At 41.2% G+C, this 19996-nt stretch overlaps 1 protein-coding gene across 5 annotated transcripts in view; it reads left to right on the forward strand.

The window, feature by feature from the left end:
* myt1la (myelin transcription factor 1-like, a) overlaps window positions 1–19996 on the forward strand; it is a 79845-nt gene that overhangs the window by 18949 nt on the left and 40900 nt on the right. For 4 of the 5 annotated variants that reach the window (XM_061242132.1, XM_061242127.1, XM_061242129.1 and 1 more), the window contains exons 2-5: window positions 4126–4249; window positions 7671–7725; window positions 8207–8240; window positions 9089–9151. In XM_061242132.1, the coding sequence (XP_061098116.1) occupies window positions 7671–7725; window positions 8207–8240; window positions 9089–9151 (152 nt within the window). In that variant the 5' untranslated portion in view covers window positions 4126–4249. The remainder of the gene's footprint in view (window positions 1–4125; window positions 4250–7670; window positions 7726–8206; window positions 8241–9088; window positions 9152–19996) is intronic. The other variant, XM_061242128.1, reaches the window with a different exon arrangement.

Raw genomic sequence — 19996 nt, forward strand, 5'->3', positions numbered from 1 at the left:
GCTTGTTGTGCCATGCCCTCCTAATTTTCTGCAGCTCAACGATACAAAGCTGGTCCGGGGTGAGGGGGGGGGTACGAGGGGGCGGGCGGGGGTGGTGAACGGTGTAATACATAATAGGGCTTTCAGAGATCGGGCCCTGCATCGGGCAGGCAATTAAGGTCTTGACGTTTCGCGCTGACGGCCGAGCGGGAGATGAATGACTCTTGCCCTCCGTATAGGGAGTTGATTGACACCCAAACCTGAGTGTTCTTGTCTGGTTCGTGCCATGGTGTGCGACACCCTCTGTATTGGGTGGTGGGGGGGGTGGGTGGGGGCCCAACAGCAGGGTCAAACTTTGGCAAGGTCACGCCCTCTGACACCGATGAGGGTGGAGGAGGAGGAGGAGGAGGAGGAGGATGTGTGAGCTACAGAAAATGGATAGCATATAGGGGTGTGCCGGTTCCCACATTCGGAATATAAAATGACCAAATTAGCAGTAGCCATTTTGCGCATGAAATTGATTAGAAGGAAAGCCAATGGTGCAGCTTATTCCAGACTTTAAAATGACTGCATATGATATTTATAACTTTGTTGAAACATTCGCAACCATGGGATTTGTATGCAATATTTCACAAATCCTGAGTTTGGCTAGCGGTTGAACTTGGCTTTGGCTTGCCACCTGTCATATTCAGTCACAATATGGTAAGCGTGTGAGATATACTTGTAAGATATACTTGTCCCCTATCCCTTTAAGGTTTTGATTGTCCTGTTTAGATTGCCCAATGTTTGCCCAAATCCACAACACATATTCCAGGCCTTCACTATGACCAGCTAATTGTACCATTCAGTGGTAGACAGTTGAAAGCCTGTGAGATATACTCTTGAACGTTTAGATTGTCATTTAGATTGTTCAATTGTCTCCTAAATCCAGAAGCGCATATCCCAGACCTTCACTATGACCAGCTGAGGGGCATATGGCCTGACTGAATACGAACAAGGCCTGTGTAGTCAGGTGGTGCAAAGCTCCCAAACATTGACCCTATCTTTCACCTCCTCGCATCGCCTGTTCCTGGGGTCTGCTGCCTCCACGTCTCAGCGAGAAGAAGAAAACAGGTCGAGCGCAGCTGATCGCCCGTCCGTCCTCCCCTCCGGGGCCCGGGAAGCCGGGGACGCCCCTGCTTCCCGCCACCATGGCAACGGCTAGATTACATAAATGAATAATGACATCACCGCGTTTGCATCACGACGGGTCAGCGATCAGCTGGGGTCCGTCGAGCCTCTCCCGCGATGCGAAGGGGGACTCGGGGACACCGGTGGGTGGGTGGGGGGGGGGGGGAGCGAGGTGAGGGTGGCCGTAGCTATGCCTGCGGATAAAAAATAGGATAAATCCGTCTTGCTGTTATTCGTTTTCATCCGAATGGTTTGGGCTTCCAGGGCGGGAACACAATGCAATGCGCTGTTCAGCATAATTACATTCCCTCAACGTTACGGGAAGGCGCTGAAAACGTTCTGTGTACGTTTGCAGCTGACGGCGCCTGGCATTGTGAGGCTGCTGCCAGACAATAAACGCTGGCTGGGAGATGGGTTTAGTTTCCTCGGGGATCGCGTTTTTCGCCCCGGTCCAGTTAAATATATATTGAAATGGCCCAAGGTTCCCTTTTTGTATATATGCCAGCTTATTCAGAGCAATATTGCATCAGGGTTTGGACTTGTGAAGAGTACCAGGAATTCGAAAACGCTTCTCGCATTTCAAAGAGCCTCGTTGCTCTCGGGGGGGTTTTTGGACCGGGGCTGTGAATAGAACGGCAGAGACTCCGAGGGTGACTCAGAAATGAAGCTACGATGATCAGGCAGTGTCTGTGGGAGACAAAGACGGAGCGCTCGTGTCTCAATAGGGGCTTTACCTTGAATCCGGCGGGAGCCATGGCGGTATCCGCCGTGCGGCGGGGAGAACAGCGAGCGTTCTCGTTCTGACGCGGGCCTCGGCGCTGACAGACACACGCTCACCCTCAGCCCACACAGTTACCAAATTTAGTGCAGGACGCAAAAGAGATGAATATGAAGTTGCAGGCAGATCGAGCAGGACAGATGCAGTAGGCAACGGCTGATGAAAGAGAGCCGGTTTCTTCTCCGGAACGGAGAGCGCGGGCGAGGTTGCCCGGATTGCGACGCTTTAGAATAACACGCGACCGCTTTGAAAGCCGTAGTTAAAAAAAGAAAAATAGTCAATGGGAAATTTGACTACGTCGCCGGGGCTTTTACATTTCTGTAGCAGCCCAGCACCAGCAGACACAATAGAAGGAGTAATTATCAAAATGGAATCCCGAAACAAGCCGGGAATAATCGTTGTCTCAACCGCCGTGCTACGCAGACAAAATTCACATTCTTAAATACATGGCCCAACACAAACCACCTCCGCATCTCAGTGGAGTTTGTCTTTTTACAATTTTACGGTCTCAGACTGCTGTCTCTTAGGAGATTTACGGTAGCTCTCGCCTTCGTGCGTCTGAAGCGTGGCTCCGATTACAACTTAAGCAACCTGGCGATGCCCCACGGGGCCTTCATTCTTCCGACACACTCCACCGCCGCCCCATTAACACTTTGACTGTTGTCTCCGTACACTGCTTTTAATTAGTATCATCGAAGACAAAGCTCAACAGAGGGAGAGAGAGAGAGGGAGGAAGGGGGATTGGGGGAGGTGGGGGGGAGGGCATGGGAAGATGGTTCAATAACCTCTGTTCAATGTTTTCTGTCAATGAGTAGCAAACCAACAAATGAATAAATACATCAAGCAACAGATAAACTGATCAATAAATACATATAGTTTTTATTCATTTTGATGAATTTTTAATGAATTTTTTATTTTTTCCGATGTATATTCATGTTTTAGTTTAGTTATTCGTTAATTAGAATCGAATAACGAAATGCTCAGCTCCCCTGAAGCAATAAGGTATGACAGTCTGTGGTCTATCACGACTGTTGGCACGGTTACTGGTGCAGTGTTCGGCATGACGTGTAGCCAAGTTATCCACTCCAAACTCATTTGAGTGGGGGAGCAAAAGACCCCACCCACGCTTCCATCTTGCTCTCACTGAACCAATGAATGTGCTTTCTCTCTATACGTTCAATAATAGCAGGGAATGGTACTAATCTTGTCCCAGAATAATTCAGATTTGCATTCGCCTAAATAATCTGCATCTGTGCGAGTTGAGCAATCCCAACCCATACTTAGATTTACTTGAAATATCCTTTATCCCAAGCTCAATAAGAATTTTATCGAAATCTAGCTACGGTCAGTGAGGATAGAATGGAAAGAATATAGTGCAGCCCATGTGAATTTAACTTTCACAAATTTTGCTGAATCATTGAATTCCCCTTTAGATTTAACCTTCGTATTACGTTTGGGGTCAATTTACCCCATTCAGTGTTTGACATCACTTAACCTTTTTTTCATCTTCATACTGTATGATTTCTTTAATTTTCTAATTTGGTGGGATTAAATAGTAAACATGCAATAAACATAATGCTTTGTTTTCAGAAGTCCTGTACCAACTTTGCATGTGTTGCATGGACTTATTTTGACCTTCTGTAACTGTATAAAATGTCAGAAATATTCAACCATTTTTATCTTTATCTCAGATTTCTTTGTGGATTTGGTGGCACTTTACAATACAGGTGCCAACTTTCACTTCCTGTACCCCACGCTCTAAAATTAGATGTTTCTCACAGATTTTTCTTATTTATGGATAAAAGGCTAGTAATTTGGGAGACAATAAGAAGGCGACACACAAAGTGTCAACATTTTTTAAACTGTTATGGTCAATTTGACCCCAAACATAAAAGCGGACATAGACTCTTCACATAATAGGAGGGTTAACGGGGGATTTTAGCTTCTGCTCAGATTTTCCAATCGACTTATTAAGAAGGTTAGTGAGCTTAATGTGCCATTTTTTAAAGGAAGTGGAAACAAATAACCTGAAGGATCAATCAATTATAGTCTATTTAATATCTTGCCATAGAGTAAACTGCCAAACTTATTTGGGTAATAAAAGTGCTTTCAGAGACATAATATATATAGATGGTCTACTTTATGCAGGCACGGCTTACGTTACTTTCATTTAATTCATTTATGTTGTCATTTAATAGAAAATGAGTTTGGAAGAGAGGCTGTGAATCATTCATTCTGGAGTAACAGCGGCCTTTTTGAAGCACGGTGGAGGAACAAGAGGAAGCCTGGACCAGAGAAGTCACAACCCCCAGACGATCTCAGGTACACCACTACCAAAATCTGACCGTCTCTCCTCAGAGAGGAGGCCCTGCATCCCAAGGGCTGATCCAGGACCAGCGCATTCTGTCCTCACACTAAACCTAATCGCAGACCAAAACATTTATGCTGATCTAGAGTCGTTTAGGGATGTTTTCAATCTTCCCAATGTCCCTCCCTCTCTGGCTTCTTTGCATCGATGCTGTATAAATTATCTTGATACGGACAAGGAGGCTCCCAACCGTATTTAATGTCAGTAAATGACTCATAGCGAGGAGCTTATAACAGTTAAATGAGATCATGCATATTCATTTCTTAAAGTGCCCCACTGTTTCATACATATAGGAATACCAATGCCTTTTTCAATAGCACGGGAACCATATGCTCTTTGACTTTTTCTGGGTGATTCAAAGTGACAACCAGTTAAACCAATACTGAACACTTTCAAGTAAAGGCTTTAATTTTGCTTTATCCTTCCATAGTTATGCGGAATTATATTTGAATAGTATAATATCATCCAGTCCATGTGGCTTCTGTCAGTGCGTAATGCAAGTGAGATTTTGCAGCTCCTTGCAGTAATTCATGGTAATTACTCCCTTAATCTTTCGGCCCTTTTTGTTGTTTGTTGTTTTAGCACTAATAAAATTTCCACCCATGTGTGTGCATTGTATTTTAATACTGAGCTTGTCCTGTAGATATTTCAAGGGCAAAACCAATTAAAAATACGATAACCTGGAGCTCCAACAGAAGGGGAGGTGTACATGATGCATGAAAAGGTGAAATTACCAGCCAGGAATTTGACACCAACTGGTTTTTTGAAAATAATTCTCAATTCCCTGCCTTTGGCTCCGAATACCGGTGCTAGTTTCAACATATGGGGTTGTATTTAACTCTGATTTCCTTCACTCAGTCACTGAGAAGACTCTCCCCAGATGACAGATTTTGGGCAGGGAACCACAGGGGGCTAGTAAATGCCTGTAGCCTATTGACAAACAGTCGAGATCAGGCAAGGCCATTGATCCCTGGCTGTCAGATCCGTGTCATCTTTGTGCAAGAGGAAAAAATGCACATATTTACAGTGTTAATCAAGAGTATCCTACATCATGTGACCGGTTCAACACATGACAAAGCAAAATAAATCATCATGTACTCCCTGCTGTATCCAGCTATGCCTGCTTGGCCAGTGTGAAAATTGAGCCGATCAAGCTGGTCATAATCTGCTCTAGCTGGGTATGAGCTGGTCAACTGTTTCCAAACATAGCTTGAACTGGTCACACTATGGCAAGCTGGGAGTTGGTCTGAATTGGTCAGCCTGCTAACTGCTGTTTCTCAACCTAGCTTGAGCTGTTTTTTTCAGCAGGGATGTGCCTGCCTGTCAGCCATTTTGAGCACCGTTCATGTGATCATTATACAAAACTGCTTCAACAGTCTTGCGTTCCATTACATTTGCAGTGAAACCATCAGATAACATTATAGATGCAGTGTACGTACAGTACTGTATGCAGTTTTGTAGCCAAATTGTTTTGGAAAATAGCTAATTTTGGTTTGAAAAAAATAAGCAACATCACTTTCACAAAAATATCCTAATAAGAATTATAAGTCATAGTACTCTTTCAGAAGGTTGCACTCTTACTGTAATCATCGACCTTCCCCTCTGAGAAACTTGTACATTTGTATTTTCTCTCTATCACTCATCCTCATCAGAACCCCAGTATAGTGAAGGCCGGCATCTCAAGGCACTGTTTAAGGTGAATGAATTGAATGGAAATGTGGCTTTACAGGATAAAAAAAGTATTACATATTTTTTCAGCTATCAGTGGGTGGGGGACTTCCTCCTGTGTTGGCTGAATTATTGAAATTACTCATGGAAATCCACTGATGATAAGCTGTCCATATCTGCTCTCCGCTTGGTCTTATTCACCCCACTTGGGTATGGCAACTCGTGCTGGGAAACAGCCTTCGAAAGCTTTTGTGCGCATATTGTATATACTCCTGTGAAGGCAGTAACACCGAAGGCAGTGTGGAGTCTGGGGCTTGCGCAATTTCACGCTCCTGGGGAAATTCAGCGGGATATGGAGATGAAACGCAGGGAGAGGGGCTTCTAATCCGAGGTGAAACAATGAGCTCTTTGCATACGCCGCCCGTTTGAGTCGAGGAAAGCAATCCTGAAGATGATAATGCGGAAATTAAGGACACCTCTCACGGTTCTCCTTGTTTCACTCAGCAGTGAGGTCTGGTCAGGTTCTGGGTTTGTTAACGAAAGAGCAGGTAGACACCATACGGTCATTCAAAATGGCACTTCATGGGCATTGTTATCTATGATACATGCAGTGCTCTGAGCAGCAGTGCAATAAATTAGTTCAGCCTCCAACATGCTAATGTCACAAAGGCCTTGTTCTCTTGATAAGCACGGTTGCTTTGAATGTTTTCCTCTATTCAGTTACACCAGACTTGACATCACCGCATTATGACGTAGCCAATGAATGGGATCCGGTCAAAATCCCATTAAGGCCATTTTAAATGTACTCTGCCTTGTGTGCTGTGTCTCAACATAGTGTTGGGAGTAAGAGATTTTTGCAAATTAAAATGACTGTTAACCAAGTAATTGGTTTAGTCTGGTTGGTCAGGCAACAAAAAACACCAAAACATTCAGGCCTGACATTTTCTCATTTCTTATAATTTCATTATGAGCATATTGTTTGTTTGATTGAATCCCCCCAAAAAACTTGTTGGATTGAATTCCATAGGCCCTTAACTTGGCTAAGTGCGTCTGATTGAATCTAGGGGAAAGGCTTTTGAGTGTCTCGGCCAATCATAAATAATAAATTAAATGAACTGATGCCAAAAACAATTAATCAATATGCAGCCCAGTGGACTTTATCTAAAAAAACACATTCATAAACATACAGATATTTAGAAATGACATGCACTGCAGGTTTCAATGTCACATTGTCACGCATCCCAAATTATTTAAGCAGTTACCACTGATGTGTATAAGTGAACCATATCTGATATTTTATTGCTTACAGTTGTTTTATCATACGGAATATGGGCAGAACTGAACTACATCATTATAATAGAAAAAGTCCTCATAATACATATCCCCGATGTCCAAAATAGCTGCTGCAATATCAATCATGAAAGTCTGCATGTGTACTGGACATGATTACTAGAAATTACAAACAATTATGACATGAAAACATGACAGTTGAGCATCCAATCTAATCTACATTTGCGAGCTTGTGGTTGGGGGGTGTGCTGGGTGTCTGAAGGTCAGACAGCTGCAGACAGACAGCACAAGAGAGGTGGGGGGGGAGGGGGGGAGATGTCGACAGACTGTAGCTGAGAGACGGAGAGAGAGTGTGCGAGAGCCCTGTGTGGTTGTGTGGGATACGGACGCTCACTGTCTGGAAATCTCTTCCCCCAGATGGAGGTGGATGCGGATGAGAAGCGCCACCGCACGCGTTCCAAAGGTGTCAGGGGTACGTCTCTCGCTTCCATCTGAATCCCCCGGGGTGTCACTCATTCGCCAGTACCCTCACTCTCCACCCCAACCATCCCGGCCCTCATAAGCTACCAGCAGTGTTGCTGCCAGATTGGGGAAAAAAATGTATCTTGAAAATAGCATGTTTGTGAATCCGATGTGGCCGAAAGCACTTGGAGTATTATTAATAGGGGGCATTGTAGAAGCAGGGGGGTATTTGCAGGATTGCAACCCTGACTATCAGTGTAATTTTATTTCAGCGTATCTTCTTCTTTGTCTTCTCTTCTTCTTCTCTCTCTCAGTCTCTCTCTCTCTTACTTTTCAATTTTAATTTGCTCAATTAGCCGGACAGCTACAGTCATATTGCCAAACCAACATATATAATACAATATTTTATATATAAACACACAGAAACACGTATATGTGCAACGATTATGAGCACTCACAGCAAACATAATCTCTCCCTCTCTTTTTCACAGTGTCTACGGAACCAGCGGTACAGGAGCAGTTCAGGTCAGTAGACGTTTAGACCGCATTAGCATGCGGTCAGGAGTCATGGTTGCTAATGGGTACAATGCGCTCTTCCTTTTCCACTCTACACTGAGTGATGTACATGTGAAATGGTGTTTCTACAGAGAGTGGAACTGTTATCTACCCCCCCCCCCCTTAACTCTCCTGAGTACATTTTTACATGTTTCATGTTTTATGTTTCAACTTCCCTGTCTGGCCAGTATGGTGGAACTGTTGAGTGGAATTACAGCTGTTTCATAGCTTTGACTAGAATCTATTGTTTTTATTCTTTTCTCAAACCAACTCTGCTTGCACCCACAATATTGCTGACTGTCATTGAGATTACGCTAATAATAATAAGAAGAAGAAGAAGAAGAAGAAGAAGAAGAAGAGGAAGAACATTAACAATAATAATAATAATAATAATCATCATCATCATCATAATTATAATAATAATAATAATAATTATTATTATTATTATTATTATTATTATTATTATTATTATTATCATTATTATTATTCAATTACAATAACAATGAATCATTATAGAAATGATTACTCATTATTTACATTGAAATTCCAGTCTCTCAAATCAGTTTTCTCTTAGGATAGCAAGAGCCAGTAACAGTAAAGCACCTGATCAGTGTATCATGGTTATGATGGTTATGCATGGTATTCTGAGCAGATCATGCATCATCCAAAAGTAAAGGAGCGTTATGGTATCCAGTGCTGGGACTGGTTGTTGTATTCCCAATTAGCAAGTTGCAGTTCATCTAGAACGTAGTTTAGAAGTAAGTAAGATGTAAACTTCCCTGTGTCTGAATGCTGAGTTCGGTCTCTTATCATTTCAGCTGCCCAACACCAGGTTGTGATGGCAGTGGGCACGTCAGCGGCAAATATGCACGACACAGAAGGTAAGGGCATCCTTTAAACTCGACACCCAACGTTCGCTACACACAGGTGGCCATGTAGATAATGACAGTGGGGCCCTGCATGTCTTTTGCACTAATGAAGAGCGCTCAATGCGATTATAATGCGCCATGCGAACTAGTTGCCTGCTCATAAGCCTTTGGTTTTGTAGCTGTGCAGCAGCAGGGGTGCAGTGTGTCCTTGAATTTTTAAGAATTATTCTAGTAATTTTATTTTGGTAGTCATAATACACAAGTACATCTCAATTTTACAAAGGTTGAGCACAGCTTTCACTTCGCCACAAATGCCAGTCATGTATTCCTGATGTAATTCATTACAACGGATTGTTTATTTGTTGTTTCTCTAGCAAGAGAATGGAAATGCCAACACACTCTAAGGAAGTGTCGAGTCACTGCAGCGGAAAAGTGGAAATTATTCTTTTTGTAATTGATGTTATCTTTAATAGATGACTGATAGAGGGATGTTTAAATGCTCTACTATAATGACAACCAAACACTATTATAGACTGTCAGAAATGAGGGAAGCATAAGTTTGTCACTGTAGGCTGTAGCTGGATCTTGCGTTAGCTGGCAATGACTGCCATGAATAGTTTTTCTCCCTGCTTGTATACAAGGATCTACATGATAGCAAATGGTTGCTCGTAGGAAATCTACATTCCTCACAATACAGTTATCAGCAAGTAAAATGGAATGTGTTGACATAGGTAGTTGTGCAACATGACTCGTTATGTTTTAGAGTACGTTTGACACGTGTGCAGATGCATCGTTCAGTAGCTGACTAGCCATAACTAACCATTCCAGTTCAGTTTCAGCAAGTGGAAAATAATGGATATTGCAGCTTACGGTTAGCCATACCGCCAAATCCCACCAATCACGATGGACACATCCACGCAGCCCTTACAGAACATAGATGGTAGATGGTAAAAGACGGACGAAAACGAACACAAGGGCGCAATCCATCAATGAGCGCGGGGCTGCTCGGCCGTCGTCGCCAGCTAATTTCCACACTCGATCGCGCCGCCCTCATTTGCATACTTATAGAAGTGTTCTGACTGTCGGACAGCAGCCATGAGAAGGTGCCGTCGTTAGTATGTTAATTATTCTCTCGCGGCTTTGGCACGAATGTGCCCGTGATATCCTGTTATTTCAGTCGCACTGTGATTAACAAAGGCTTTTAATGCATCTGGAAGCATAAGTGCGCGAGTCTGTTTATGCCACTATGAGTCCAAAAGCCTCCCGAGGAACAGCTTCAAACTGTGCATATAGAATATTTATACTTTAGTAAAAAGTTTCTTACATTTTATTGCATTGTAGAAATGTGTTTTCTACTTCAGTAATGGATATTTTTTTCATCTTAGTTACTAAAATAATACTTTGATACTGATACATTCTATTTGGCTTCTGGATTTAAAAACAAATTCTCATTGCTTTCTACAACATTCCTCCAGTATTTTGGAGGTTCTCCTGATGGATTTGAGCAGAACTCTAAAGAATCACGTAAGTAAGTAAGAGAGACTGCAGTGCTATTATTCTACGAAAACATAATTACTTTTGCAGTGAATCAGTAAAATTGCAGTTGATCAGTAAACTGAATTTATTGCAGTAAATCATATTAGGGTTTCGTCATTCTGTATATATACATTATGCCATATGTTAGTCTCTGTTATTCCCTTTGACTGATAATATAATGGCCCATGAACACATGCCTGTTAACGAAAGGTTGCCTCATTTAATGTGTCTATTCTTAGCTGCCATAAATTAAAATGTATATAAGTTCAACCTTATTCATACCGACTGACTGTAATGCATGTTGATTAACTTCTGTGAAAACTCGTTTTTGGCTATAAACTGGATTAGAGTAGGCATTTCCAATGGTGGAATTGTTATATATATGATATAAAAAGTCAACTATTTATGTGCAGTTGTATCTTTGTGGTGATTTAAGAGATTTTTTTATAGGTATTGCATCTGCTTTGGAAGTATGCCCCACCGAGTTGCTGAACCATGAAATCCAGCTTGCTCAGGCCAAGCTCAATCATTACTGTTCCCTTGATGCTATTTCCCCCTTTTAAAATGATTGAAAAAAGGCATGTATTTTCGTGTCACACGATCAACACGGCCATTTAAACTGTTTGCAGGAATTACAGTAGGCTTGCCTCAGACAAATTACACCTTGGTTAGACCTCTGGCTTTGAGAAAAGAATACCAAATGATGAATTACAGCCACTATTAGAATGGAAGGAGAAGATGATAAGACTCGAGAGAGCAAGGAGGCCAGCTCAGGGCAAAAAAAGCTGGCCAGGTTCGAGCTGAAACTATGACAGAAATCAAATATGTCCTGTCACCGTCCGTGTCAGCCGTCCATCAAACAGAGTCAGCGCCTTTGTTTGGGTGCCTTACACTGACAAATGTTTAGCAAGGAACCAAAGTATCGCCATTTTGCATTTAATATAGGCCGCCATATGATATTGCAGGGAAATATACCTTTTTAAAACAGTTCCCTTCTCCGCAGCGGGATATTTTATTGATGTAAACTTCAAGGTGTAAGTGTCGGCTCCTGGGATTTGAAGCAGAAAACCGTGTGTTGCATACCTACATCTGCTTTATGTTAGAGAATACTGACGGCTGTGCTGTAGTTCTTACTGTCGCTGTTCTTTTTTCAGCATGGGGTGTTTTGATGATATGTCATTTGGTTCTATATATTTACATTGATATAAATTGTTCAAACTATACTGCAGTAAAATATTTCAGTTTCGCTAATGCTATTTTCAGATATAATGTATCGTTTTCTCGATACATCATATCTGGAAATAAATAATTTGTCTAATTAAGAAATTATTATCAGGGACTGGAGCACAAGCCAACAAAGATGCACATAATTAGCAAAATTCCAATATCCTTATGACGTATTACATTTATTAGTTTCATGATTCTATAGTATCAAATTCCAGAACCAAGAAAATCTACTAACCTGAATGAATTAAATTTTTGTCAATACGCTGACCATCAAAAAACTGAGCCTGATATTACAGAGTTAAACTGCCCTCTCTGTTGATACTAGAGATGCTGGCTAAACTCACCTTGTCTTATACACCAGTAAATAAAGGTTATCCAGAGACCATCAAGGAGGAATAACCTTAACTATGACATTTATGGCTGCCAATTTCCACTGGTCAGAGATAGTGGACAGAGAATAAACCGACAGAAACTTGGCACACATCCACTGTACCTGACAGTGAAAATATAGTTTTTAGGTCATGTGCAAGATGGTTGATTAATTAATCATACTCAAATCTGTGGACATTTAATTATTCAGGTGTAAAGACAAGGAAAAAACAGCTTTATTTTTGTTGGTAACATGCTGTACATTATGTAAGGGATAATACCCTATGAACGAGACAGTTCCGAGGAAATAACTGCCCGGCAGGGTGGTGCCTTTTACTAGCCTGAAGTGAAATTATATCCTCATAACTGACTTGTTCATAGGGTATTATTCCGCTTATACCATGGCTAACTTGCCAAAGTAATGTTGTAATCATTTTTTTTGTTTAAAAACAAATGTATTGAAATGCAATGCCGCTGAGATAAAAAATATTCACCCAGCCTAAAATTGCCTGCTGCTACTAAAAGCCAACTGCATCATTGCCGAAGAAAAGTTCAGAAGCTCACCATCACCGAAAGGAAATAAAATGTTTAGCTATTAACTAATGTTAGCTTGTAAAAGCAATTAATAGAAATTTGATGCTGTATTCCAGACTTCAGTGCCATGCAACTGAATGGAGCTTTTCCCATTTTGAACTGAAGCAAAGAAAGACCTCAATATTTTGTTGAGTTGTACAGCACAGCCATCAACATCAGCTGGCTTATACCAGTTTTCATTTAATTCTTGCAGCCAGTCCCACAAAACGACATATTAAATGATTACGGATTTCACACTATATGTACCTAGTTTATGGAGAATATGAGTGTCCTGAATATTTCTAACACTTTCTGTTGTTTAACAAAGTGAATTACAGACAAAATGAATTGTTTGATAATTCTCTCCTCACTCACTTGTGTCTTGTATGTTGCGTTATTATTACTATCTAAGTTAAAACACTTGGTTACATTATGTTTGAAACATTTCCCATGGTTATCTTTCCGACAATGCAAAGTATAGCCTTGTTCAATGCAGTGTAGCCTACGGTAACATATTTTTGTCACCAGGTCAGCTATAACCTATATAGGTCGACTATTTGCTTGAATTTTGATCTGTTCTCGTTAGCAAGGTAATACGAAAATAATGCACACCCACGTGCCACGTCTCGGCCAATCAGAATGCTGTATTTGCCCTAGGTGGTCGGTTATTTTTCAGTGCTGTGGTATAAATAATGACGTTACCTTGTGATAATTGCTTATTTACTTATATTATTGTCTAGATATCTTTTCCCACAGAAATCTATTATGAAATATAATCAACATTTGACTTTTGTACTTTTTTTTTAAAAAGAAACAATTATTTTCTATTCTACTTTTAGCGTCCTTCTTCTCATGTAATGCTCCGTATTCAGGATTTAAAAATTTGGGTTAACTTCAGCTTGAGGAATAGTTGTCTGTTGCAATTATACGAGTCATATCAGTTGTCTTGTATTCAGCATACCTGCTAAGAATCATGAAGACTGTAAAATCATGACACACTCCATCAATATTCAGCTCTTAGCATTGCAGTATATTTGGGATTATAGCCCTGCAATATACTGCTATGTCAAAAATGGGGATAATCTCCTATCCTAAGAGTCCTGCTCTAACAGATCTTACACTTTGGATGAGGTTTTACTGGACATCAAACAGCTGACATTAACAAAGTCTTCCTATCACCCTGACAGAAGAAATGAGGAATTTAAAACCATGTTTTATTTCGCTTGTGTGTTCTGGAGGACTGTGGTCTGATGGGTGATTCTAGAATTTAACCTCTGGTTTCGGTCAATGCGCTGCATCATGTTTCAAAACCGATTTCATTCCGATGCTCTGGGAATTTCACAGTTCAATACATAAAAAGCTAGCTTTTCATATTACCATCTGAATACAGAAGACAAAAATATGAAAAATATCAGTTACAGACCCAAAAGAAAAAAAAACCTTGAAAATAACATTTGCCATTAAAATAATACAGCCCTATCCATTCATCAGCCTGCTAACAACGTGTAAATGGTTTACACCGTGGTCTAACGAATCTAGCAAGCCAACTGTGCCATTTGCATGGCAGGGTTTGAACGCTGCACACATTTTCTATTCTTCCGCGGTAAACCTGTCCGCGTATAGGCCCTGTTATATAAACTACAGCGTCTTTGAACGAATGCGATGTCCGCGCACACGCGCACAGGCATACACGTTCTTCCCTGGCAGCCTGGCGTGAGTTTGATTGCCGTCGCGTACCCCCAAGCTTCAGCTGGGGGTGAGTAATGGCCTGTCTGCGCCGCGGCGTGTTCCGGAGCTAAAGTCGAGTGCTTTCTCACTGATGTGTGCCTCATTCGGATTCCGGCGACAGCCCGGGGCTGTATTATTCATGGCTTGGCAGATAGCACTCACTAAAAGCATGGGCACTCAGCCAGGTACGGGCGTCGGGGCCGGAGAGGAAGAGGGAGAGGGAGCGAGGCTGTGGTGCACCTTTACCGGAGAGAACCCGGGCTGTGGAACGCGCTGCGTGGAGCTGTTGCCGAGTCGGGAAGCCAGATAAGGCGGCGTTAGTCAAAAACGAGAACGACTCTGCGGCACCAAAGCTTCTGCCCCTCACACCAAAGCCCCAAATGACTCCAACCCCAACACCCAACCCTCCCCAAATGATTGTCTTCTATAGTAAATTGATTGAAAATGTAGCCAATACTATGAATTTATCTGACAAGCGAAACCTTAATATGATATATATGATATACATGCAATATTTAATATGAAAGTACATTGGCTTATGTCAAGGAGATAAAGATATTTGTGGCTCTTTGTTTTTTTAAGAGCCATGTTTTTAAGTTAGGCGTGGATTAATCTTGTACTGGGCCAGGCTGTTCAGACAGGTCTGAAGGCTACTGTCAGCTAACTATCCATTGGACAGTTGTCCATGAGTGATTTGCTTTCATATACCTCATAAGTCTCAAGTCTTAAGTTCATAGTCCAGCGACAAAGCTTCGCTGCAACCAATGATGTGCAGTGGATGTCGCTTGTTGCTTGGACATTTGGTACTCTGAGCAACTGCAGTGACTTCCTGGTAAGGACAACGACCACTGTCTATATCAGGCGACAATAGAACGTTCATGAACATTCTGCAATTTCATTCGAGCAACACTCTGTCGCTGAACTATAAACTGGCCTTCACTGTGTGGAGTGGATCAATCTCCCCCCCTCTCTCTCCTTCTATTTCTAATGTCTTTCTCTCTGCTTCTATTTCTTGTTCATGTCTCTTGCTATTCCTATGTATCTGTGCCTCTGTCTCTCCATCTCTCTCTGTGGCTATGCCTGTTTTTCCATCTCTCTTGTTATTCTCTCTGTGTCTGCGTCTCTCACACTCTCCCTCAATTCCCCGCTGCTGCTTTCTTTTCAAGCACCAACAACAGTAAAGCAGACTGACTGGGTTTTGCGTACGGCTATCCCAGTTTTAACTGCAATTCCATACCAAAATGCTATATTGGGCAATTCCATGGGAGCAGGCGATACAAGTGCTAGATATTTCTGTGATAGTTCTGTACAGCTACATAATAGAGACTGGTATAAGCTTCTATAACCATCAGGAGCAAATAACTGTGTTGGTATGTAGCTCTAATGGACAGTACCATGCCGATATACTGCATTTGTAATGTTGGTTACCATGGAATTGCCCTCTTCTCAAAATACACTGAAATGCAGCATTAATTTCAGTGTAAAACATGCAGATAGCTAGATACTATATCAGGGTGGTTTTTTGCTAATTATTGAGAGCTTTTGTTTTCAAATATTGTTTTATTTTTTCATGTTTACAACAACCTGGCCTGTTCCCACACCCAGGATTTTAACGAACGGCACGGTTTTATTGAGTGCAGAAATCCCGGCGCGCTCCAAGCATGCACAATGCAGGAGAATACCAGCAGCTCCTTTGTTCTGCTTTTTTCGAAAGGGAAGTCTGTCGGGTTTAAAATCACACCGCGCTCTCGCTGTCTGCCTGCAGGGATGCCAAATCCCTCTTGGGTTCTGTGGAGGATATCACCATGGAGACCGCGTGCCTGTAGATGCTGCCGGATAGGGCACAGCTAGCCGTGTGCTCCCATGACAACTGGCATGCGAACGTGAAAAACCGCTCTCCGCTCTGGCACCGCTAACCCCCCCTATCCTCATGCACAAGTTGTGGAGCAGCGTGGACGCAAATATGGCACAGCGTTTCGAGATGGACCGGGGCTTGCGGTTGTTTTTAATGTCATAAGTAATGAAATGATGTGTGACTCCGTCCTAAAGCACACGCTTGTTACTGTCGGACGTTTCCAGTTGCAGCGACTCATTAAAACGCAATTAATTATTTGGCAAGGTATAGCATTGAAATCTTCATCAATTTTACAATCGGTTTCCCCCTCCGCTTTAATACGACATTCTTTAGCATTGGCTAATTTACAAAGAGATCAGTTAATTAAATCATACTGTTGATCATAGTTTAGCTGATCCTGAAGATATTTTTGGGTGCGGAATTCAAATTAGCATTATGTGTGTGTTTTTTTTTATTTTATCTGACACATTTTAATAGAAATTTTAGTGACCATATTGGACTAATTGTTTATGAAATTACCAAATAAAAACATACATCATTATGTGAAGCACATTGGGGATAAAATGAAAAAGCCAGTAACGCTGTCTGCCTAACAAAATCTTAATTGCATTCATGCACAATATCTACAGCGGTGTATATTTAGCTAATTGTTTTGCTACATGAATAGTCTAATTATTTTGAATCGTATCTAATGTTTGCAAGGAAATTTCTGAGTTGCCTTGCTTGCTAGGCTATTAGCGAAATAACAAATTAGCTAACTACTAGTTGGGCAACATGAGTATGGCTTTAAAGACAAGCTGAGACAGAAGTTGGAGCAGCACTAGTTTCTGCAATAAGACATATATGCAAGTGTAGCAGATCTTTCGGGGGGAGGGGGATTTTTGTAGGTCGGGGAGTCAATTTCACTGATATTAAAGGAGGAGGGGAAAGCAGAGTCATAGCCTATGGGGGGAAGAATACTGTGTGAAAAGACATTGATTGCAGGGGAATGGAAAATTGACAGGCAAATTGATCTAAGTACACACCCGCTGGTACACGATGACGTGTACATGTACGTGTTTCCCGGTGTTTTCAAACTTTGGTGTGAAAATATACAAGTATTACAACTGTATAATTTTTTTGGAATATATACTTTAAGACATGTTCATACGGTTATGAAGAATTGACTGTATTGAGGGAAAAAGTTCATTGTGATATCAGCTTGTCTTTAATGTGCCTCTGGGATGTTTGGTCACACACGGTATTGATCATGACCATGTCCTGGGGAGGAGACAAGAGGTGTGATACGGAACAGACCGCCATCCCACTGCGGTTGTCTGCGTGGGCTCGGATTTATGAGGTCATGCGTTGGTGCAGGGTCAGCCTAATGCTGCTTTCCTGGTTGCAAGAGATGGACTTTGTTTGTGTCATGCTGACGGGTGTCCGTTATTTATAGCAAACGGGAAGAAAACTCCTCAAATGTGCGTCACGTTTGTGAGCTTTGTGTAATTCCCTGCGGCCCTCTTGAGTTACATTTACACATAGAGTACAGTCATACATAAATACTTACACATACTGTAGACATGCACATAGGAGAGTTTTGAGGAATATAATTAGCAGTAGAGTCACATGGGAAATCCTGTGGAGGAGTCTAGATTGGCTCGGCATACAGACCAGGCTGTCAGCTAGCAACCAAGCAGGTGTGTAGACAAAGACGCTCGCATTACCACAAAAATCGATATAGCCCTAAAATATTTCAGGTATTTTTTTCGGGTGTTGCCTTTGCTTTCCAAAAATGGGCCTGGCAACCAATGAGGTGTCAAAGGTCATATTTCATTCCAATTATTTTAGATGGAAGAATAATATAAAACAATAATCTACTTTTTCATGTGTCCGAATAGAATTTTCCCTCAAATTCCCCTCGCCCTCAAGTGAGATGATCTGATGATGTTCTTCATGATCAGTGGCTTTCCTAAATAATTTAGACATGGCAGTATCGAGTGGTACAGTTACTGCAGGTTCCATTAGCCACAGAACCATGTCATATTGTTTCTTTTTTCTGATTTCATATGGATCTGCGGCTGGGAACTTTAGATATATCTTTCTGGCTGTATGTGAATGGATCTAGATCCCAGAGCACCGCTGATTTTTTAGAAGGCTTCAGCAACAAGAATTTAATAAATATCTTTTATATTATTTCCTAATGTTGAACATTTGGAACAAAAAATATATATATATATTCAGTTTTTTTAAGTTAATATTTTTAAGTTGTTTTTAAGTGTGCATTCACCAGCACTTAATGCTACTTTTACGTCGCTCTGGATAAGAGCGTCTGCCAAATACCATTAATGTAATGTAATGTAATGTTAATGTGTGATGCAGCAATGTTTCCTGTGAAGTGAACAACCCTTCTTATTAGTCATAGAAAAGCTTTGATTGGTTGTTTCCACAGTATCATGATGGAGTTCTTTTTTTTGATTTTCTGTGATGTTCCAGTGGTGTTTTTACCATATGTATCAATTTAGGGTTTTTTTAATGCATATGTTTCATTTACAGTGATATATACAGTGATATTAACAAAATATGTATAGTGTTTTTTAATATGGAAGCTGCAATGTTGCCTTTATGATATTTCTATGAAAAACATGCTCCTGTAATCAAAGTATTAGCCAATATTTGAGAATAATTCCATTTCCACTTTTCTTCCTGCTGATAATACGCTTCAGAAAATGTGCTTTTGCTTCATTCACCTCGATGAACTGCAATTATTTGCATTTATATAAAGTCAGCCATTACGTACTAAGACTTTTCTAATAAAATTATACCATGTCTAAAATACTCTACACAACACAGAACCTTGCATTGTGTGTCTGTTAGAATATTTTGGCTCCCAAGTATGGTATTTACTGATTGTTGGACATGGGAACTGGATTTGCTATACATTAAACAAAAACATACGGATATGGCCATATTTTATTTGCACATGGAGAATTACAATGTATATCAATGCTGAACAGTCGGGGGGTGGGAGTGGGGGAGGGTAATTTGTATCTGATGTCTTTATTACAGTTTGTTGTAATTTCATTAAAAATTGACCTAACATAATTGAGTTCAACGCAGAAGTTATTATAAACAATGCCTTTGGTCATTCAAGTCAGCTGAAAATTTCATAACTTTATTTGTCAATTATTGAAAGAGACATTATGTCCCAAGGAGATCCCTGATAATTTCCATAATCTAAATAAATAAATAAATGAACCATAGGGGCCAGCTTTGATGGTTGGAATTAGAATTACAGTAAGGATGTATTGCCTCCCTGCAGTCAGGTCTGTCCCCATGGGAACAGGAGTGTGTCAGATCACAGGACCCTCTGGCTCCTGAGGTGCACTTCCCTGCTAATGTTCCATTAGCTAACTGTTAACTTTGATTCATATCCTTTCCTTTCTCCACCTCAAAGAAAAGCGTCTTTACCCTTGCTGCAAACAAAACCACTGCATTCACATCGAATAAAGAATTGCCTGAAATCCATATTGAAAGTGTACATAATTGTCGAGGCTGCAGCAATAAAAATGTGATTGCAAACTAGGCAC

This window comes from Conger conger, chromosome 5 (assembly GCF_963514075.1).
Source record: "Conger conger chromosome 5, fConCon1.1, whole genome shotgun sequence".
In the NCBI taxonomy this organism is placed as follows: Eukaryota; Metazoa; Chordata; class Actinopteri; order Anguilliformes; family Congridae; genus Conger; species Conger conger.